This window comes from Cyanistes caeruleus, chromosome 4 (assembly GCF_971803275.1).
Source record: "Cyanistes caeruleus chromosome 4, bCyaCae1.hap1.1, whole genome shotgun sequence".
Taxonomy (NCBI): Eukaryota; Metazoa; Chordata; class Aves; order Passeriformes; family Paridae; genus Cyanistes; species Cyanistes caeruleus.
The window spans coordinates 42,145,702-42,168,426 of record NC_141704.1 but is presented as its reverse complement, the minus strand read 5'-3'; the positions used below and the strand labels follow the sequence as shown (position 1 = coordinate 42,168,426).

Genomic DNA, 22,725 nt, shown 5'->3' with positions numbered 1-22,725 from the left:
ACATCTTCCTACTACCCACACCAGCTGCTGCTAAGCCTCACATTGTTTAAGGCTTCTTCTGAAGTGTGCCAAATTTTCTGCCTCAATAATATGAATGGCTGTGGATTCCTTCCAGCCCAGCAGTGCTCTTTGCCTCTTGAAAATGCCTCCTTTCTTTGCTCCTGTTGAAGGTGTGAGGAAAAAGAAAACTCCCAGGATCCAGTTCTTCCTCTCTTCCTGCTAAAGACTCAAGCAATTGTTACAGGGCATGCAGGACTTTTCAGGCAGGTACTATGGCTTCCTCGTGAGAAGAATAGGCATGACTGATGAGAACTGTATTTCCAGATGACATGTTTTTAATAGTTTGAATTCAGACGGATACAGGCGTGGGATGCTTAGGCATGGATCAGCTCCACTCGGAGAGGAGACAGTGGAACACCCTTACTGAGAAGAGGGTATCATTCTCTGATCTCAAAAGTTCAAGAGAGCCCCTTCTTGGTTACTGTAAATTGGTTAGACTGTCCCTGTTGAAACACCATAAAAAATGACTCTGAGATTTGATATCAGAATAGATGTGACATTTTTCATTCTGCACAGTGCAAGGGTGATCTAGCCTAAATGTTGTGCAGAATGGAAAAATTCAAGAAAATTAATATTAACTGAATGCAAGCTTCCCATCATTTCAGGTAGAAAGACTCTTCAGTGTTTGCACAGGAATATCAATACTTCCCTATGTAGATAGGGAATATGTATCCCTATGTAATACTTCCCCATGCTCCTCTGCTCTTATCCAAGTCTCTCTGCTCCTCCTGAGCTTTTTTTGAATCTTATTAGTCTCCAGCTCACTTCTCTTGTTGTTTTGCTTCACCCCTTTCAGGTCATTCTTGTCTGGGGCTAAGTGTAAGGCAGATATGTTATTTACATCCAGCTGTTCAGGAAAAACAGTATTTATTCTTTTGAACAAAACTATTTCTTTCTGTATTTGCAATTATATTTGTTAACAGCCCTCTGAAACACTTTTATTACACATTTGGGCAGGTTTTTGTGCACAATTGTCAGCTTCAGGACAGGCTTCTGTACAGGACGTTGCTCTGAATCTTAAAGTATTCCTACTTCAGTGGAGATTAGTGTCTCCCACCTTAAAAAAAAACACAACAGAAAAAACAAAAAACCTCATAGAGTGTTTTCCATCCCTGCGATCTCTGTCAAGGGACAAAGAAAGAATACAGGCCACTGGAATGGGGATATTTACCTGTACCTGAAGTACAATATCAGGATGAGTTATATAATTTGAAAACCGATTTACTCAGCTGTGGAAAACACTGAATTTCCTTTGGGAAATACATGAGAATATTTATTGTCTTACCCCAGAAAATCGTACATGTGTTTTCTCCTGCATTGTAGCAGCTCTGTAAAAGCAAAGATTGAATGTACATTTGGGCAATTATAGACTACTTAAATCTAGTTCTAAATATTGTGATCCATCTTTGTGTAAGATGCAGAGGAACAAGCTGGAAATACTGTCATTACAGTTCACATCTTCACTTTTCTGAGAGTTAGGGGGTTGATTTGTACTCTCCTGATTTTACAAGCAGTTAAACACACAAATGTCTGAGATAAAATGGTTTGCTCAGTGTAATTTGTGAGCTTTGAAATTGAATTAAAATGCATTTAAGTTGCTGTTTATTTCCATCTAGAATAATTTGTTGTACATTGATATTCTAATCAATACAAAATTGTTTTGTCTGTTTGCAAGTTGTTTGCAAGTTCTAATTTACTGAAATGAAAATACATTCAAGGTTCTTCTGCTCACACAGATATTGCATTGCAGTGCCATCATTGACTTTAGAGTTGCTTCTGTTTCTCCTGCATATGAGAGAGAAATTGGACTCTCTATGTTCTGATTTCATGTGAAAGTATGCAGGCAGCTATGAGCTGTCTTTAGCTTAAGTACTCAGCAAAGTAAGCCAGAAGCTCATTGTCATGGTAATTCAGAGTGTTTTTCCTTTCATTTTTAGCTATAAAAATGTTTACAAATTTCTCATAAATATTAGTCCTTCTACAGTCTACTTACTGATGTAATTTTGCAAGTCATTCAACCTCATGAACAGTGAAATGTGTACTTACAGGAAAACAAATGTTAGAAATAGGCATCTATATACTAACTCCCCTTTTCTAATTTATTTATCATTTAGAACTCAATTAAATAATCAATTACTCTTACCAAGAACTGTTGAAACAGTAATTTTCTGCATAACACAGTTTGGGAGAAAGAAATTCTCAAATAATTCATACACTATTCACTTAGCCCATAGGTCATACCAGGTTTTCAGTATTTCTGATGGCAATCCCTTGTGCTGCTTGGAGATGCTTTTCTTCTGTGAAGGAAAGTCTTTTCTTCACAAAAAACCCAGAAGTACCTCAGGGTATTTTAGTTAATGCAACCATTTTTCTGTTGTAGGCTTGGTTGCCCACAGGTTCAAAATGTTATGTGACTAAAACTTCAAAACAGAAAAAGACCATGTTTTCACAAAAATCATACATATTTATTGTTGGTTTTGTATGTTTCTCAAGAAGTTAATCAGAGAAGTATTAATTTATAGATTCTGTTTTCTCTCTGAGCACCTACCCATGTTCTTCCAGTACCATTAGGTGATGTAATTCACCTTGGATGGCTCATAAATTCTCCAAAGTGAAGGTATTCCCATACCAAATAATACTGGAGCTATTTCATTGTCAAGACTTCAGAAATTTTGTAGGACTGCACCTCAGTTAATTTGAATGGAAATCTCACAATTTTTTAAATACATATTTTCATTATGCCAATATGAAGTCTTTATCTCGTGTATAGATATGATCAATCCACCATCAAAATTGCTTGAAGAAAGAAAAAGATGTGAAGTCATCTAGGCCTGTCCCTTGGAGTGCAGATTTGTTTCATCTAGCATTTTAGTGTTTTTCATTCATATCTTAGTAGACAGATATTTTTTTTTTCCTGTGCTTACTCTTCAAGAATGAAAAATACTGCACAATGGTTGTGTTTGTACTCAGCTGTGATGTTCATTTACTAAATAATTTGAAAACTAGGTTTTTTGAAACTAATTAATAGGAAACTAAATAGTCTAGATTTGTACTACTGAGTTAAATAAAATGAATTATGCTTTGAGAGGATGAGAGGTAGTAGTTTGTAAAGATGCGGTCTCTGCTAAAACTGTGGAATTGAAGATAGTGTATCATGGATAGATTTATGCACTTGATTGTGCTTAACAGTATGACAGTAATATGGCAGGGGATACTGTGCTGCCTACATCAGTTCCTGGAGAGAGAAAGATTGCATTTGCCTGGTAAATTTGCCCTTGGTGTCAATCAGAAATAAAATGCCATGAAATAGAGAACTCACACCAGTAGAATAGCATTTCAGAAATTAAACCATCTGTTTGAACTCAATTAAAAGATAATCCAGCAAGGCTTTTCCTAATTGAGTGTTCTAGTGCTGATTTTAGAAAGAATGCAATGGTTTTATCACACAATTAGAACTCATAAGAATGTGGGTTTAATGCCCATTAAATGAACCTGGCAATTGTACATTCTCAATAGGATGTTTTGCTATAGATAACTGTTTAATTTTCTTCCTAATCTGTAGTTCTGATGTATTTCTCAATCTAGGAATGATTTTTAGTTGTGTATTGACATAGTCTACTAGATTTTTTTCCCCCCACAAGTTCTGGAGAAAGTTTCTTTCTCGCAAGATGGTTTTACTGCAGATGGTCTTCTTCCCCACCCTCCCACACCTTTGGGTTGAACATATTTTTTTGTGTAGAGGAGAAATGCCCTGCAGTGAGGCTGGTTTTGGTCTGAGATCTGCCTGAGAAGAGCTGTACATTTGCAGACCGCTAGGAAGGGGATGGGTGTCAGGCATCTGACATTACTGTATGAAGTAATTTGCTTTGAATTTGTTTTTCAGAGTAACTTCAGCATTAGTTTGAACATACTCCCTTGGAAAGTTAATCTAGAGATCAGATGGCTGCAAATGAGAAGGTGCAGTGGGGAGGGAATGGAGAGTTGTTTGTTTCCCCCAAGGAACAGTCCCTTTTTGAGACTGTCTGAACCCCACTGTTTATTGGTTACCTCTTCATTTTGCATTCATGTGATTCTGTTTACCACAGTTAGTTTTACTGGAGAGCAAATGTGCATTCCAATGTGCCTACCCTATTGAAATGTCTCCCATACAATGAACAGCTTTATTACTAAGCTGAGGAAGTTTTACTAATTCTTCAGGTGTTCCAATAAGGATTGTCTTCCTTAACAATAAATAACTTTAATCTGACATTATGGTTTGTAATAGTGCCAGTTGCCTCAACATCTGGCTGCCTCAAGCTCATTGCAGACAATTGCAGCATGAAAGAAAATATAAAGTTCTTCCAATAAAACAGCAACAGTAAATAAAATTCACAATAAAACCCTAGATGAAATTCCATAAGATTTGCTGTATGTCTCTTAGATTCTATGGGGGTTAATGATTAATATGTTCATGGTGGAGTTATTTGGTGGAGTTCTATTGCAACTCAGTAGTTCTACTTCATTTTTACACATTTTGACTGCATTTAAATACACTTGAAATTATTAGATTAGACATTTTCTGTCCTTTTTGAAAGATCCATGATCCTTCATTAATTGTTTGGAAAATTTTATTCAGATAGCTGCATTAATAGAGGTTTTTTGCTGATTCGTTCAAAAATTGATTGTTTTACCCACAATAGAGGAAGAAAATGCTCTCTGAACAGAGATTATTGAAATTGCACAGGAGACAGACTTTTTGGTTTGGGTGGAAAAATGAGCTTGAACAGACAGTTCACTGGTAGAATCCAAAGTTAATTTCTGTGGTATCCTGTGGTGTTCATATAGAATGAGTGATAGGTGTAGTAAAAATGGAGGCAAAATAACCTCAACTGAGTCATCAACTACAAAATTGCTTATTAAGTCTACTGACCCTGGATTGTACTTTGCTCCAGCCATAGAGGACTTTTTCTGGACCAGTTTGGAGGAAGCATCTGGTTTCACTGAATAATTTCTAACACTGAATTTCAGAGGCAGAAATTGAACTTTGATTTCTTGGTGCTAGTCCTGCAAATACTAATTGTCCTCTTGTGCCTTTAGAAGTAATTAATTTAACACTTTTGAAAAAGGAAAATATTGTCTAAATTATAGCATTGTATGTCCATTTCTTAAAACCTTAGTCTGACAAATACAAAAACTTCTATTTGATAAATAGCATTTGTCAGCATATGCTGCATCAAGTGCAGTCTTTCAGAGTAGAATGTGTAGATCTACCACTGAATGTGTCTTGCTGTTATTGATATTAATTACTGTAAACACATCTCACTATTCAGATGTGGTAAATAAGGTTACCCTAGCTGCAAGTAATTTTATTTTTTTAGAAGTCACAACATTGTAAAAGCCTGGTGAGCAATTAGTGCCCAGTGGTCTTAACTATTAGCAATCAAAAGACCAAATTTTAGAAACTGCAGTCCTGAAATATTTAGGCTGTAAGAATAAAAATTAAATCTGTGGACTTACTGTGGAAGTTAATAATTTTAATATGTACTGTGCATTTAATTGCTAAATACTGTACAGGGAACCACCTGCAGGTTAGTGGCTGCCAGAAAGTAAGGCATGAATTTTTATGAATTATACAGAACACTGTAATTCAGCATTTTGCAAAGGACCTCTAGTACATGCATCTCTTCTCAGCCGCTCTCATAATTCTGTGCGTAAAAATCAAACTCAAGACAAGTTTGGGCATAACTTTATTGCATTAGCATGGAAGTGATAGGAGCCAGATGAAAAAGGACAGAAGGGAAGAAAAAATTCTGATGCCTCAGAATCTCCTAGACCTCAGAGTCTTCTTTTCAGTAATGCTGTAAGACCACACTTTGTCTGCGGGCTCTCTTGATAAAATGATTGTGCATGATGGAAGCCTTTAAAAATTAACAGTATTATTGTTCTTTGTGCTCAGACCAGCTATGTCAAATTACATAATTGTTTACACAATGTGGCTGAAAGCAATGCCTTATATAAACTAAAAATACCTAAATAGTTTGGAAAAACATACAGCTATACCAATATTAATCTAGTTCTCAAGCATTTAATTCAGTTGTCAGCCAAAGGTGCAAAGGCTTTTTGGAAATTTAATGTTCAACTGAACATTTGAGTCGAAATATTGGAAATCTCATTATATTCAGATTCCCATAACTAGAACTTAGTTAAATTTTCAAGGCTAGAAATCAACATGACTTCTTTCTGAGTCTGCAGTTGTTGTCTGTTCTCCAGAAAAACAGAAACTCTAATGCTATATGCCTGTTACAGGCATCTAGGAAAAGCTTACAACCTTTTCTGTGTACCAATGTATTTGATGAGTATCTGAGCAAAAATAAATGGATAATACATTCATTCTCAGCAGGTGTTTTTATTTTCTAATGACATTTTATTTGATTGGAAAAATGAACATGTTTTAATGCTAATAGTGTAAGTATAATTGTGATTAAAAATTCTGAGGATCTGTACATTTGAGTTTTCTCTGAAGATTAGCCAGTTTTGATTGTGTTAATGTGGACAGCTATTAATCAGCCCTGTATGTGAGCTGCTGGGGTGAAGTACATTATATATACATTTTTTAAACATTTTACATTTCTTTTATATTCAAAGTGGGCTTTGTCTTTAGGTAACAACACAAAGCCCTTTGCTTTTCTGTTTTCCAAGGTTTAGAAAGAAAATGCAGGCAAAAGTGCATTTGCACACAAATTGATTTTCATTTTAATAAACTTACTTTGTCTTAATAGGACAAAATTCTGTTAGTGAAAGATTTTGAGCAATTTCTATTCATCACCACAACAGTAGAGATGACATTTCTGTTCACCAAATTTTTAATTTGCTTGAAGTACAGACTTCCTACTTAAGTATGCAGCCTGTTTGAGTTTGATAAGGTAAATAAGTTGTTAAGTGTTTTGTAACATAATTGTAACTATATATTAAAATCATCAAATTGCAGCTATTAGAGCATAGTTGGGTTTCTATAAGCAAAAATTAAATAATTTGATTTTTTTTGTTTTAAATGGAATCCTAAAGTGCAAGGAAAACTGAGTAAGATTATCCTATCTTACACTGATGGCAACTGGAATGCAAAGAAGTTTAATTAGAAACACTTTGAGGTCTGGAAAATGTTACCTTTTTTAATTATTATTGGGGTTTTTTTTGTACGACCATAATATGAAATGCTCATAACGTATGTTCTTCCTTAGCTTTTATTGTGGTAATCCAAGTGTGTTACCTAAAAATGTACATCACAGTTTCCATATAAATGGAGTGATTACTAGGTGGTTTCTTAAGCATAAACCAATCAGTGTATGGCCATTGGGAAAAAGTGTCAAGATACACAGAAATTACAAGTGTAAGTACATTTTGGTGGGATGTTTTCAGCTGTTGTTAGGATCCACAGCCTTTAACAGTTGTAACACATGCTTTTTTTAACTTGCTGATCTATAAGCTGGCCTACCCTGAATTTACATAAAGGCCAGTGGTAGATAGCTTTTCAGCAGTAAGATGTAACATGTATCCATATATGTTTGGCTGTTTGGTTTGCTTGGCTGAGCACTCTTGGAGGGTTGAGACTAGCGAGGTGCTGAGGAAAAAAAAGCCTCCATTCTCTGGGGAACATTGAGAGTAAGGTGTCCCCTGTTGATGTGGCAATTTGAGAAACAAAGTAGACTGCTTGATGCTTCCTTCCTATGCCAAGTCTAGAACTCTTCCCTGACTCACAGCTGTGGGTTTCCTTAATGATGCGGATGTCTCAGTCCAGAAGCAAACTAAATAATTTCATGGTATATTTGTGGATGAGGACACAATCTGTGACCACATCTGCCACCCATAAATAAAAAAAAAAATGCTATGAAACACTTCCTTCACTTTTTAATTTCTGGCTTTAAATGTACATATCATGTAGTTTGCAATTTGAGATAAGAGAGTTTCCAGTGTTTCAAAATACACAAGGTTAGATACATACTAACAATTTCCATATATATCCATCTGTCACCAGGTGGGTTAAAGTGTCATCTACTTTAGGTGTCCAGATGAGAGTATCCAAATGTAAAATGATAAAAAACTAAAAAAAATTATTTGTGACCTAATGTTTTTGTAATATCATCAGCTGTTAAGGTGACCAGGTGTTAACTCATTCTGGTTTTCTGCCTTATTAGCATAAAAATTATCATAACCTGAGACTATATATAATCAGTGTTCAACAGAAACTATTTAATTGCTAATTACTTTTAAAAATATATTTTTTAATTTATTTATTATTTCTTTGGAGGTCCTTTTTTTTCCTGCAGGGTGTTCATCTTCCCTGGAAATCAATTATTTGTTAGTTTGGTGAACAGTGAATGAGGTCTCTCTGTTTAGTGACATGTTAGTAAATAATAGGTAAGGTTGTTCTCTTTCCAGTGTTAAGAACATACTACTCTTAAAGTGGATGACTGAATCCAAGGATCCACTCCTCTCCAGAGCCTTGGCCTATTGCTCTTTAGATTTATATAGCTATTTGTGTTATTCATTCTTAAGGTAATTAGATAGGGACACGTTTCCTTTGCAGCAGAGGTGTTTAGGTCCATTTCTGACTGTGCTCTATGTTCAAATTAATACTGGCAGGGTAAGTGTTTTCCTCTCCATTTCCCTTCTTAACTGTTTAAACTGAAAGCTGTTGTTGACACAAAAGCATACTTACTAAAATTGTTCATAAGCAGATTGAAATTTAAGTGATGTACATAAGTACTGTAGAGAAAAAGTTGCAGAACATTTTTCCATTTTAAGAGCTTGCAAAGATGCTGATTTTTTTATTTATTTGTTTTCCAGAAGAACTGAATGTTTTGCTGTCTGGTTTGGTGACACAGGAAATCCCTTTCAACTTTGAATTGTAGCTTTTTTATTCTGCCTGATCCATACTAAGCAATACATCCTGTCATCTTGATCCAGAATGCTTTTTGCACCAAATTATCAGTGCCTAGACAATTGACTTTCATTGTCTTAGCCAGCTTACTGAAGATCAGTGTCTTAGTTGTGGTTCATGTACCATTTGGAACAAAATAGCAGACACAGCACATCAAACTGCAGTTCTTTAGAAGCCTTATAGTGTCAAGAACCAGGTAGAAACACGAGTCTCTCTCCATAACTGCTGCTTGGTTTATCTGAGAGCACTCCAATAAAAAAGTCTGCTTCCATGTGCCACTGATGAATTTACAGTGTTGTCACTGTATTACATCGGAGAGGAAAGATGCAGTTGGCAGCAATCATCTCTCAGCATGTTCCTCCCCTGCTTTTCCTTCCACCAGTAATACAGGTTCAAGAGAAAATTCTTGCCATCACTGTAAAAGGATAAAAAAGGGCATGACAGCATATTACTTAGTGACCACTGATCAGCTGCAGCAGTCCACCATGATTTTCTCTCATGTCTAGTGAGCCATTCTACAACTAATACCCTGCTGTTTGACTGCTCAGTCCTTGTACCACCTATGTGTCTTCAGTTATCAAAGAGAAATTTCTGAATTCTTCACCCCTTTTGAACTAGAAGTGCTGGCATGAAATATTCATTTGTGATTGATGTTTTGTGTCCTTCTTTAACTCAAAAGAAATCCTTAAAAGAATAAGTATCCTTAATTGCACTTTTTAAAAACAATACACAGCCTGTGTGTTTCTGGTAGGTTGGCCACACTTATTACAGAATTCATTCAACAGTCCTGGGGTTGTTCTGAAGCATCTAAAGTATCAGACACAGCAGTAATTCCTTAAGAGTAAGATGGATTTTGGCAACATCTTTTAAAATGGGTGATTGAGAAGTATCTTGCACTTGTGATTCTACTGGAGTAAAAATTGCTGTAATTTCCTTAGAGATTTAACAAAATGCACTTTCCTCTCAGAATTTACTGCCCTGATCTCTGTGGTGTTGAGCAGAGAAGGTCATCTGTAAGCAGAGCTTTGAGGAAAACAATTTTGGATTTCCTTGCTTGTGTTTGGACTGTTCTTTGTTCATACTTCTCTGCCATGCAAAAGGTATATTTGTGCTAGATTAAATGTTTGTGTATTTGTTTCTCTCTCCATAACTTCTTTGACCATGTAGGAGTAAAATTGTTTTTTTGTCTTTGTGACTGTACTTCTGCTATGGCATTTGCTGTATGTGGAGGCAGAGATGACAAACAAGGAGGCAGTTCATCTTCTATGTCATTAATTCTGTTTGTGGGTCCAATACTGTGCATGGTTACAGTAGTGTAATCCTGAATTACTACTCAGAATTATTTTGAATTATTTGAGGATTCTATAGTTCTTTAATTTTAGAGAGGACTTTTTGATAGGGTTTTTGCATGGCCCAGTGCTCTCCTTTTATTTTGGTACTCAAGGGAAAATTTGAAAAAATTGTCATTAATGTAAACCAAAACCACCTCAGGCAACTAAATGCTTGCCTTGTGTTATTTCCTTATTCATTAACTACTCTGTTATTCCTTTTCCCTCCTCCCCCTGAGCACCTTCCCCCACCACCCCCAAAAAACCACTAAGGAAACAAGCACACCACGATAAAATGCTAATAATGGGAATAATTCCAAATAGACTGTAAAAGACAGCATTTATAACCTCAATAGAAATGCCAGTCAGCTATTTTTGATGTAAAGCATCTGTCTCCAGAAGGAAATGAAGGCAGGCCTGTTTCTCCTTTCAAGTCTCTGAAGTAGTAGGTGGTGTCATTTGTTATACAGTGCTACAAGCCCCATGTTATTGCAGTGGTAGCTGCTGACTGCCTTTGTTAACGTACTGAAAAGTTTTATCAGCTGTCTTTAATAAAAGACAAACCATGTGAAGTAAAACTACAGCAAATGTCTCTTGCTCTCTTATCCTCTGACCATCCTTTATTGATGCCAGAGAGCACTGATATGGAATCTTGCAGACGTGCAAAATCCTTGTGACTGTTACAATAAACCATAGATACTGGGGTGACTGATATCCTAGAAAGTTGGGGAGCAGTCTTTCCAAAATCCCATACACTTCCTTATTTGAAATGGAATGGAGTTGGAATGAACTTTCAGTACTACCTGAAATGATTTATCTGTTCACGTTTTCCGTGGATACCTTTGTGTAAAACATTAATGGCTTGGAATTTGTTAGGCCTCCAGGAAATCAGAAATGATGTATAGAAGCTGGAAAATTTCAGTTAAAAGGCATGAAGTTTGTTCATTTTATTTGTTTTTGTTGCTCGCCCTCATGAAATGGTATATCAAATTAAAGACATGATGGTAGAAGAGTTTCTTAGCCAGGAATATAGTCTTACATATGTGATGTTCTTGATTAGTCCCATACACACATCATATTTTCAGGAGGGTATGGAGGAAATGGAGAGGAATTCTGGAAGCCATACGAGACAACTGAGTTATTTCCTGCACAGTAAGTTTTGTGAATGCTGTAGAATTAGTCCTGAGCACATTTAAACATGTGCCTTATTTATATGAGTTTTTCTAGGTTTAAGATTTTTTTAGTCCTTATTCATTGTAAGCTTTGTCTCAGTGCAAACACCCACACTTATAATTCAAGTGAGAGGACAGCTCTGTGTCAATAACTTAAAGAAAGCTCTTTCATTCATGAACTCTGATTAAACAAAGAAATAGCATGACTAGAGGAAATGGACATTCCTACTCATGATTTGTGAAAATTCTCTCAATCTGAAGTCTAAAAATAAATTAGATATGGGGATATTTAAACAGTCATCAGTGTACATGGGAGCTGATTTCCAAGCGTTCTTCCCTTTAATAACATCAGTTGGCACCCAGAGCATCTGTAATTGAGTATATTACTGCATTACAAAACAGTATGCAAGACTGGCACTTCAAAGGTGGAGCTATGAAAATATGGCTGCCAGTATGAGTTATTCATAGCATAGATTACATTTCATGGGCCTTCTTTCCCTTCTTTTGAAGAGCATTTAACTGATAAAACTGTGTGAAACACAGCTGGTTGTTTGTTTGTTTGATTCACTGTAGAATGAAGTAACTGACTTATGGAAGGTGGAAAAAATCTGTCAGGGTAAGGCAAGAAGAAGTAAATGTAGAAATTACATCTTCAAATTCCTCTTCATTAGCATTGTGGTGTTTACATTAAGGAGGGCTGAACTAATTTTGTTTTGCTTCATTTTGAAACTCTGTAAGCTATTTGTTCTGAAAATTTGATACATCACAGTTATTTATGAGTTTTTGTGATGCATATATTAATAGGTTAAAAGATGCAAGAAGAAAGCTGAAAAAGAATGAATATATAATATGAGGATATAAAACATTGGAATTATCTGAACATTTACACCACAAAATTTAGGTTTTGGACATAAGAACTGTAGGGATTTTGTTGAAGCTTGATTAGAAAGCATAAGAGTAATGAGTTTAACTTTGTAATGGAGAGGTTTGGAACAAAGGTAAGTCATCTTTGTCATAAAGATTTCCTATTACCTTATCAGTCTGGGAGACCAACTGTAGTACATATTTTATTGGCCTTCTACCTAATGTATTTCCATACAATCATCAAATGGTTTGGGTTGGAAGGACCTTGAAGATCATCAGTTCCAACCTTCCTGCCACGAGCAGGGACACCTAGACCAGGCTTCTCGGAACCCCATCAAACCTGACCTTGAACACTTCCACAGCTTCTCTGGGCAGCCTGTTCCAGTGTCTTAAAAACTTCAGTTTTCCTGATGTTATTGTCAGTGGAGGTGTCCTAAAGCATCCCAACACACTCTCACAGTAGTCTGAACTTGATATGCCATGTGGCTTCACATTTTGAATATTATTTTGTGCAGAACACTGATAAGTGGTGGCTTGAAACACATTCTCTGAGGCAACACTATGTGAGTTTGAAAATGTGTTTTCCTAATTATTTTTATAATTATTATTTTATATACATGCATATACATATGTATACATAAACATATAAATATTATATATATATTTATTTATTTATTTCTAATTAGTATTAATTTCCTAATTAATGAATTTTCTCATTGAAACTTAGATTGACCTGAGGGTGAGAACCACAGTGAACTTTGTGTGGTTTTTCTCACATTGTTCTTTAAAATGCAATACTGGTTTGACAAATGCCTTTACTGTGCTCTCACTAGGATGTGAATACCTTTTGTGCTTGCCAAAAGGTAGGTTAGACTCTTCAGCTTCATAAATATGTTTTTCTGCCCTTGGAATATTTGTTAACTCCAGTGACCAGGCACATTATTATCATGAAGAAACCTATTATTTCTTAATGGAGTAAGCTAGAGATAAAAAATAGAAATGATTTAAACATTTTGTCTTAGCTAAACATGAAAAAAAAAAATTTAGTAACATAAGCTTTCAAATTAATTTGTTACAAAATTTTAATATTTTCCGACCACTGTTGGTTCTATTCAATCATTCATTAAGAAATAATTGCCACAGCCCGAATCTAAATGGATATTCTAGAACCCCTGAACACACTGAGAATCTGAGACCAGGTTGTATTTTCTACCAGTTACAATTAAGACAAAGAGAAAATAGGGATAAGTTCCAATGTGTTAACTATTCCCAATGATTATAAACTCTTTATTGGCAATGGGTTTGATTAAAATTAAATTCTTGTTGCTAATTCACTCTTGCATTACTTTAATTTTCTCTTGGAACCTGTGTTATGCCAACATTACCACATTTAAAGCTTTTTGAGCTCTGTTTTCTCATTAAAGAGAAAAGTCTATGTCTGTAGGCACTAGAGCTTGACCTGTTTAAAGCACAACCTGTTCAGCTGTTCAACAGCACAGCTGTTCAGAAACTTTTTCTTGTTATCTGTATTTGCTTAAATTACTAAATTGTTACCATGAAAAATCAGCAAGCATAAGGGAGTAATTTAAGTGGAAGAAGATTGTCTAAAAAGAAAAATTGAAAATATTTGTAATATTCCTCCTTCCTTTTTTATTATTGATACCAGTATCCAGCTGCCCTAATGAATCTTGGAGCCATTCTCCATCTGAATGGCAAATTGAAAGAGGCTGAAGAAAACTACCTCCTTGCTCTTCAACTTAAACCTGATGATGTCATCACTCAGTCCAATCTTCGCAAATTGTGGAATATCATGGAGAAACAAGGTTTGAAAACATCCAAGACATGATGATGAAAACTCTGAACTTCTTTTCCTTAAAGTGATTAAACCCAAGAACTAGAACTTCCACACAGTTGTCAGGTCAGAGAACTTGCTGGACTTGACTGCAGGGATCAGAGGTCCTAATTGCTGCTAGGAGAAGATATTCTGCTAGAGAAATAGAAAAAGGGAGACTTTGAGGGATTCATGAAGAACTTGTTACGCAACAAAAGTAGTTGGAACAATGGCACGTGAGAGAAGTTGTTTCAGTATATTTGATAAATAATTGCAAATCCCATATTGCTTACTTTTGGGTGGGTACTTGAAATGTATACTGTCACAGAAATATGAGGGAAAATCACACAGTAAACATTAAACACAGTAAAGCCATATGGGAGTTAAAGTGGTAATAGTAGGTTAAAGTATTTTGCTAATACTGTAATTCATTAAAATGTGTACTAAATCCAATGTGTTTGCAGTTTGTCTTAATGCTGCTGTATCTCACTTTTGAACCACTTGCTAGCCAGTTTCACAGCTTATATGGCCCACTCTTTTCAAACCTGTCACGTGATTAGATGACAGCATTGCAAGTTGAGAAAATGCCTTCAGCTTGTTAACTTATAGTACAGTTTCCTTGAGATACACAGTCAAATTTTTGTGAGGTAGCAGAATGATCAAGGAGCTGTCTGTATTTATTCTACATCAGATGTAGTATGTAGGCTGGTAAAAAAAAGACCAGAGGTGTGATTTACCAAAACAAGGAAGAGGAGTATTTACCCTGATACCAAATCAGTGTGGTCAGACTGTCATCTTAGAAAAAAATAATTGGTATTATAGAATAATGTCTTTGAATCTCTTTAGTTTGCTATCAGATAAGTCCAGCTTTAAATTGAATTCTGCATATGATATTTTTGCAATTACTAATTAAAATTAGATTTAAAAATGTTAGTGCTTGGGTAGGCTAAAATGAGACTTCATGAGCAACTCAGAGAAAAGGGAATGTTATGCATTGATGAGGCTAGAAGGAATTTGATTTAATCATGCTTAAAATAGTGTAGATTAAAAGGAATCGGTAATGGTGGTTGCCAGTTACTTTCCATATTGTTGGTGTTTTAAACAAACTTATTCAGATTCTAACCAAATATTAGCATTCTGTTTGTATTCTGACACATGCTAGCAGCAGAGCTGTCAAATATCTAGATACGCTTTTGGTGAGGTTCAGTTTATTTCTGTTTCAGAATGATTTAGCCTCATTACTGTTTTAGTCTTCAGATTTTAAATGTAAAAATAATTTATTTTAAATTGAAGTGTATGAAGCTTTAGTAATTATTTTCCAGGCCATTTTTTTAACTGCTTTCTTTCTTTGGAATAAGTATTATTGCTTGTAAGAAAATGTACTATTTCATTTAATGGCCCTTTGGTATCTGCTTCAGTATTCCTTTCATAATGATAGATAAAATGTTAAAGTGGTAGAGCACCTTGAACTGAAGCTTCTTCAGGATCTTTTAAAAACTCTTTATTACTGAGAAGGGGTTTGGGGTTTTTAGTTTATGTATCCCTTTTTAACTGTTGAGCACCATTCCAACAAAATGTAGAGAAGAACACTTTGCTGTATTTATTTATTTATTACTTGACTGCAGCAATGTTACCTGCCATTAACACAACAGTCTCTAAGTGTTGCTATTTCTCTTATTTGGTTTTACTTGCATTTGTTTTGTGGTTAGTGTATGTACCAAATGGGAAAGGGAACACTTGAGTTATACTCTGCCTTCCTGGTCATTCTACCCTTACACTTGGATACTTGGATTTGAAATCTGGATTGAAATAGATTGGGGAATAGCTGTTTCAAAGTCAGTATAGTAGAAAAACTGTAGTTACATGTGTTTCCTTTTCTTCCCTCTTGCTCACTAAAATACCGTAAGTTGCTAAGTTTACAGCTGGCCCAGCAGAAGGGCCAGAGGGGCAAGATTGTTTGGTTTTGTGGAGTGTGTCAAGTTTTTCTCAAATTATGTTCTTGCTGGAAAAGCAAAACTGAAGGATCAAAACTTGAATTTCTACTTGATCGTTGAAACCAGTGTTAAAATACAGTGGTAGCTTGAACTTATTCTCTTGCTTTACTGACTTTCTGGGAAAAGATATAGAAATAGATAGTAACTGTAACTGAGCTTGGTATAGAACTGTGGTATCCTGCAGCTTTATTTGCTCAACAGCCATCATACTTTGATGGCTTCTTTGTCTTAACCATTCACCAGGTTATTTGTCTCCTTCAACTTGTACTTATTCTTGTTTGGTGATTTTTATTCATTGCACAAAAAGGGGAAGAGGGGAGCACTCCTGTGATACGGTGTCATGCTTGCATTGATAACTGGTTTTGTTTGTTTCTTTTAAAAAAAAACAAAAAAAGAAAAAGAAAAAAGGACTACCATAAATTTACCAAGAATGTCCCTGAATACATTTTTTTAATACAGGTCTGGGCTTGATGACTTTCTTCTTTTGGGATAAATTTAAAACATGTTTAAAATATGTCTCTCTGCTCAGGGATTTGTGGTGGATTATTGCAGACAGTGCTAAACAAAAAAAAAAAAAAAAAAAAGAGCACAAGACAAGTTTACTAAATTAAAATTTTATTTTTTGAAAAACTGTTATTTGTATAAATTATCAGATTTGTAGGCTTTCCTTTTTGTAGAAATAATTGTTTATGTGCCAGATAAAAGAATTTCAATTTTGTTCAATAATAAAGCATTGATAACTAATACCCTGTGTGTTTCTTTGTGTTACTGTAACAGTACTGTGCATTTCTTAATTGTTCTAATTTAATGAGTAATCTTGATTATTTTATGTATGGGAGAACTGTTTAGCTTAAGTAAAATACAACCTGTCATGTTTGGCTTACTTCTATGCTCTATTGCAATTGGACTTCAGAGGATACTTTCAAAAAGGCTCCCTGAAAGCATTTTTAAATATTTATACTCATAAAATCTAGCTAAAGGGATGTCATAATTATCATATTTGACTATTTTATCTAAGCTCTATAGGAATAAAAGCTGATTAATATATTTACAAAATATTTTTATATTACTATACAAACATGATGTCAGTAAAAACTTTGCTAAAGTGTTATTGGTTACAAAAGCTAAAGAGAAAATTGCACTTAGGGACGAGGTCTTTTGCACGTATGAGGTCACCTTTTCCTCATGCTGGGATGTCATATGATGAGTTTCAAATCTTCTGCCTTCCTGTGCAGAGATGTTATGAAACAACATGGTTCTTTTGGCTTTCTCTTAATCTTCTATGGACAGAACCTCCTTAACTCAGTGCAGAACTAATATTCTAGTATCTTCCTAGTTCTGTTGCATTCCCGTCCTGAGAATTGATAGGTGTGCTCTATGATTGAAAAACATGCATGGGCACGAGCAGGGCAGTCTTTCAGTCAGTGACTTGCAAATTCACCTTATTTCTATTGAAGGTCACGCCTCACCTTCAGACACTCCTTGCCTGAGGAGGTAATAAATAAATGGCAGATGATGAATGTAGAGAATGCAAAGAATCATCTGAATTGTGTCACTTATTTCTTTTGGAAATAGAGCCTAAGCATGGGCTTGAACTCTTGTTCTGGCACCTTAGCCCTGAACCCTTCTGAGTGAGATCCTGTTCTATCTGCCTCGTGCTATGCTTCCAATATTTCTGTTCTTCCAAGGACCACACTTTCAGGCAAGAGATACTTGCTACGTCTCCATTTCTGATGAAGGCACACAACCACTTTCTGGTGATTTTTTTAGTCCTGCTTTCACAGACCCATCTGAACTTGCTCTCAGCAGCTGTTATGGATGGCTGTGTCACTTCTGGGATTTCAACTAAGATAAAGGTAAGGCACTAAATGATTCTGTGTAAGTATACCAGCTCATTTGGATCTGGCTTGGCACTCTGTTGTAGGCATTCCCATGGCAGTTGTGCCTGACAGAGGTGAATGCAGGTAGCATGGGAGGAGACACTGCTTCCAGCTCATATCTGATAACAGGCATCAGCAGCTGAATTATGATCAGATAGGCTCCCTTGGGTAGACTGATCCTGCAATTTGAAAAGTCCCTGCCTTGTTTCACACAGATGCTTAACATTTAATCTCCCTGAGATTCAGTAGTGTGATGTTGAAAGAATGTGGTTATAGGAATAGAATACATCTGCTGTTGTGAAGGGATATTATGAGGGAGTTTGAGAGCAGAGGCAGACATTTTGGGGGAAATTAGTAAACCTTTAGAGAAACAGACTTTATTACAAGAGCAAAGAAGGAAGCCTGAGATCAAGTTATTCTAGAATAAACTATGAAAAAGTGAATGCGTCAGTAATTTTTTTTTTTAAAAAAAATTCAAGAAAACAAAACCCCAAAATTATACAGACTTGTAAAAAGTTCTAAGTTCTTCTGTTATAATAATAAATTGAAACCAAACATTGCCAACAGGAAAAGCTGTCCTTGGAACATAGTATTATAAAGTTCAGGACATAAAAATATATTCCCGATTCTGCTGGTTTGGTTTTGGCTGGGATAGAGTTAAATTTCTTCACAGTAGCTAGAATGGTGCTGTGTTTCAGATCTGAGCTGAAAACAGTGTTGATGTCACAGGAATGTTTTAGCTGTTGCTGAGCAGTGTTTGCACAGAGTCAAGGCCTTTTGTGCCCCTCACACCTCCCGACCAGCGAGGGCTGGGGGTGCACAAGGAGCTGGGAAGTGACACAGCCAGGACAGCTGACCATGGGGGATATTCCAGACCATATGGTTTCATTCTCAGCAATAAAACTGGGGTGGAGTTTGGCAGGGGGCAACTGTTGGGAGCCATCTGGGTATCAGTTGTTTGGTGGTTTAGTGGTGAGCAATTGTTTTTCACTTGTATCACTTGTTTTTCTTGGGCTTTGTTTTTCTCATATTTTTGTAATATTCTGTTATTATTATTACTGTTACTTTTATATAATGTATTAAATTTATTGAAGTTTTAATTATTAATTTTTTCCTAAATCAACCTATGATCTTTCTTACTTTTACCTTTCCAATTCTCTCTTCCATCCCACCAGGAAAGAGTGAGTGAGTGGCTCTGAGGTACTCAGCTGTCAGCAGGGGTTAAACCATGACACCCACAAAAGACTGAATGTGTGACTCAAGTTATGCCACTTGATTGGAAAACCTTTAAAGTTGTATTTTTACTCACTTTTCAAGTCAATGTTTCTCCCTTCCCTTAAAGATAAATTCTTTATCTTATTTCCCCTGTTGTTGAGCACTGTCTCTTTAGTGCTTGCACAGTTCCAGAGCTGGACATGAGGGAGCATTTCAGAAGGGCAGGAAGAGCATAGTGCACCTTCTAGAAGGGTTTAAGATGAAATAGTTTAAATCATTCACTCTTGCTGTACACTCAAATTGTTTTGAATATAGTTTCAGTAACAAAGCCTGGTTTTACTTACTAAAGTTATTGAGCTTACAAATATTTATGTGTAAGACTGGAGATTAAATAGTTTATACATACAAATTTCTATCCATTTGTGTGCATTTAACCACAGATGCATGTTTTTTAAAAAATTGAGATTTCCTTTTGAAGAAATGGGTGTGGAAGCCATGTTGTGAGAAGATGTGGGGTTTTCTTCTTTGGATAGAACTGAAGAGCCTGTCTTTCCTTGCATCACTGCTCCTTTAGTTGATGACATTCTATTTCTACATGGATATTTTTGGTTTTTTTCTCTCTTGCAGAGTTTCAGTAGTTTAAGCTACAGTTTCTGTTTAGAGCTAGGTAGAAATGGAGATTTGATGGCTAAACTTGAGCTCAGTTTTGTTTTCAGTAATTATTTAACCCAGGTGAATAGATTTTTCAGCCCAATATACAGTGTTTTGCTGCAGCAGGTAATCCTGGAAAGCAGAGATTGTTTGAGAGTCTTTGTTGGCTCTTCTCTAGGTTTTTTTTATTCCTGTCAGCAAAGCATATTTTTTTCTCTTCTGGAGAGATATTTTATTTTGTCTCTAATTTTCTTGAAAACAGATGCTCCTGCATGCCCGGTATTTTTCTTTAATACAATGAGAAATTAGCTTTCCATAGAATTGATTTCTTTATTATTTGGTCATATTTGTTGCAACTGCAACCATAAGTTTCTTTACAGTACATGAGTGTATAATTCAGTGTATTGTTCCTTATATTAAATCAATTCCCTTTTCTGGTTTATAGTGATATGCAAAGCAAATCATTGCCAATCATTTCTGCACACCCACAGTTTCTGGAATACAGCATTACTTTTCCTATTGTGGTAGAGAATGTTTTGATGTGACAACAGGAAGATGTAAGATGATAGAACAGGACTTTTTTTTTAACCACCATCATTTCATATAGCCTTTTTTGTCCTTTTCCTTAAAGAAAGACTTTAACAATGATTTTTTAAAAAAAATTAAACATACTATTAATAGCAACAGAGCTCAGTAAATGGCACACCTTAAAAATCATGGATAGAGTGTAGTGGCTCAATCATTAAAATCTATTATTTTAATTACTATTCTTCCCTCCAAAATGCCATTTCTCTATGAAGTTTTAGTGGCAATTAATCTTTTAGCTATATAACTGCAAATTTGTGTTTCTTGATTTTAAAAAATGGAATATGTCTCCTGATAATTCTCATTAATTGGAAGAGTCTTTAGATATTCTTGCTTAGAAAATAGTTTTCCCCATCTCCTCTGTTAGTTTTATGAATTATTTAGAGGCCAGAAGAGGAACAACTTTCCCTGAAGTAAAAGGCAGAGAAGACCTTTGGTTGAGCTTCTTCATCAGTTTTATGCCTTTTTGCCAAAGCCAAAAAGAGATAAAATTTATTTGGTTTCAGTTTGGTTTCATTTGTTACTTACAGTTGTCTTCAGCATTCTAAGAATAACTTGATACCCAGTTGATGGCTTTTGCACTTCATTGTGCTAAAGATGTGCTTTGCATGTGAACACGTGCATATCCCACTGGCACCACCACACCCTGATAATCTTCCTGCCAGTTCTGCAGATATTTATCCAGTTTATTCTGAATCAGTTATTTACTAATGTTTATTCTGATTGATATGAAAAATTCCCCTCTGACATAGGAGGAAGAAAAAAAAAAGCCATGAAATGAAATCTCATAAAATGAGATGGGTACTGTTTCAGATTTTTATGGACTCTGAGTAGTGATATATGTTTGTCAATTAGAGGTGACCTAATAGATATTTTTCTTTGTAGAGGTGGAATCCCAGCAACCTCATTAAGCTTGAGCTATACAAAATAGCTCAAAAACTATTGCAAAACTGGACCAAATCACCCTGAAAACATTTATAATCAAAGTGAAGAAATACAGAAGGATTCATTTTTTTTTTAAAAAAAAAAGCTATGCAGTAGTTCAGACACCTTGCTGAACCTACTGTCCTCATTTGCTGTAGGGCTCAAGAACATGTTTTCTGTTGGTCTGGGTTTTTTTCTACCTTCAAAATTATAAAGGAGCCATATCAGCTCACTAAACATCTAAATGAAAGCACAGAGGAAATCCCCATTTTAGTCCTTATTGTAGAAATACCAGCTGATATTTGGGCTCCTAGAAATTTGGGTTGAATGGGACTACACTGCTACATTTTCTGACAAATCCCAAATTGGCATACTCATCTTGACTGTTCCCTGCTTAGAATCTCAGGAAGTGACAAGATGAAGAGATCATCTCTGCAACTTTCCATAACCCCACTCCTACTGTTGGCTCTTGTCCCTACTTGCCCTGCAGACAAGGCATTCCTTGCAGACACTATAGTCTTGAGAGCCGTGATTTGTACCTTCCAGATGGCTGTAAAGTGCTCTAATGGGACTGTATAAATAAAAGTAATTAGTTTTTCTGCTTCATTCAAGGGACTATAAGTAAGAATAAGAGGGTACAAAAATCTAACTTCTAAAAATTACTTCATTGCAGGGTTAATAGTTTTTTAATATGCGCCTCTGGTTTTACCTCTTAAATGACAAGAAAAGACAGTAATACCTAAACCATAAAAATTACCTCACATTTCAGATCAGAGAGATTCAGAAAGCTGTAGAAATGATAGATTAACTTATTCTGAATAAGGAGCATCATTTGGTGTTGGATTTCTACTTTTAATTCAACACTGAAAATGATATAACCAAACTGTGTACCTCGTAAGAGGAATTGTACAGGTTCCAACCATCTGCTAAGTTAAACATTGATGATTACATTATGAACATTTGGAGCAGACCTGGAAGAAGGGGGATGATAACTCTGTGCACATACCTAAGCCCTTGGAGCCGACTTGATTCACAAAGTTGGATGTACCCAGCTAGAAGAACTGAAATAGTTTGTTGGGTTTTTTTTAGTGGAGTGTCACTCACTGTAAAGTTCAATGGCAACAGTTTGCTCCAATCCTGCTATATTAGATAAAATATATCCTGTGTCTAAAATACTGAAATGCTTGAAAAGCTCCAGGTAGTTATGTCTTTTAAATAAATATTTTAATATGTTGGCACTTTTCTGGCAGTAATTTCCCTTGCCAGACATTTGTGTTTTGGTGGTACTTTGAAATCTGGAAGAG

At 35.6% G+C, this 22,725-nt stretch overlaps 1 protein-coding gene across 4 annotated transcripts in view; it reads left to right on the top strand.

Moving 5' to 3' along the window:
* Window positions 1-16,910, top strand: part of TMTC2 (transmembrane O-mannosyltransferase targeting cadherins 2) — a 268,691-nt gene extending 251,781 nt beyond the window's left edge. For all 4 annotated transcript variants that reach the window (XM_086887822.1, XM_086887824.1, XM_086887826.1 and 1 more), the window contains one exon: window positions 14,008-16,910. In XM_086887822.1, coding sequence (XP_086743948.1) covers window positions 14,008-14,187 — 180 coding nt within the window. In that variant the 3' untranslated portion in view covers window positions 14,188-16,910. The remainder of the gene's footprint in view (window positions 1-14,007) is intronic.
* Window positions 16,911-22,725: the final 5,815 nt, after the last annotated feature.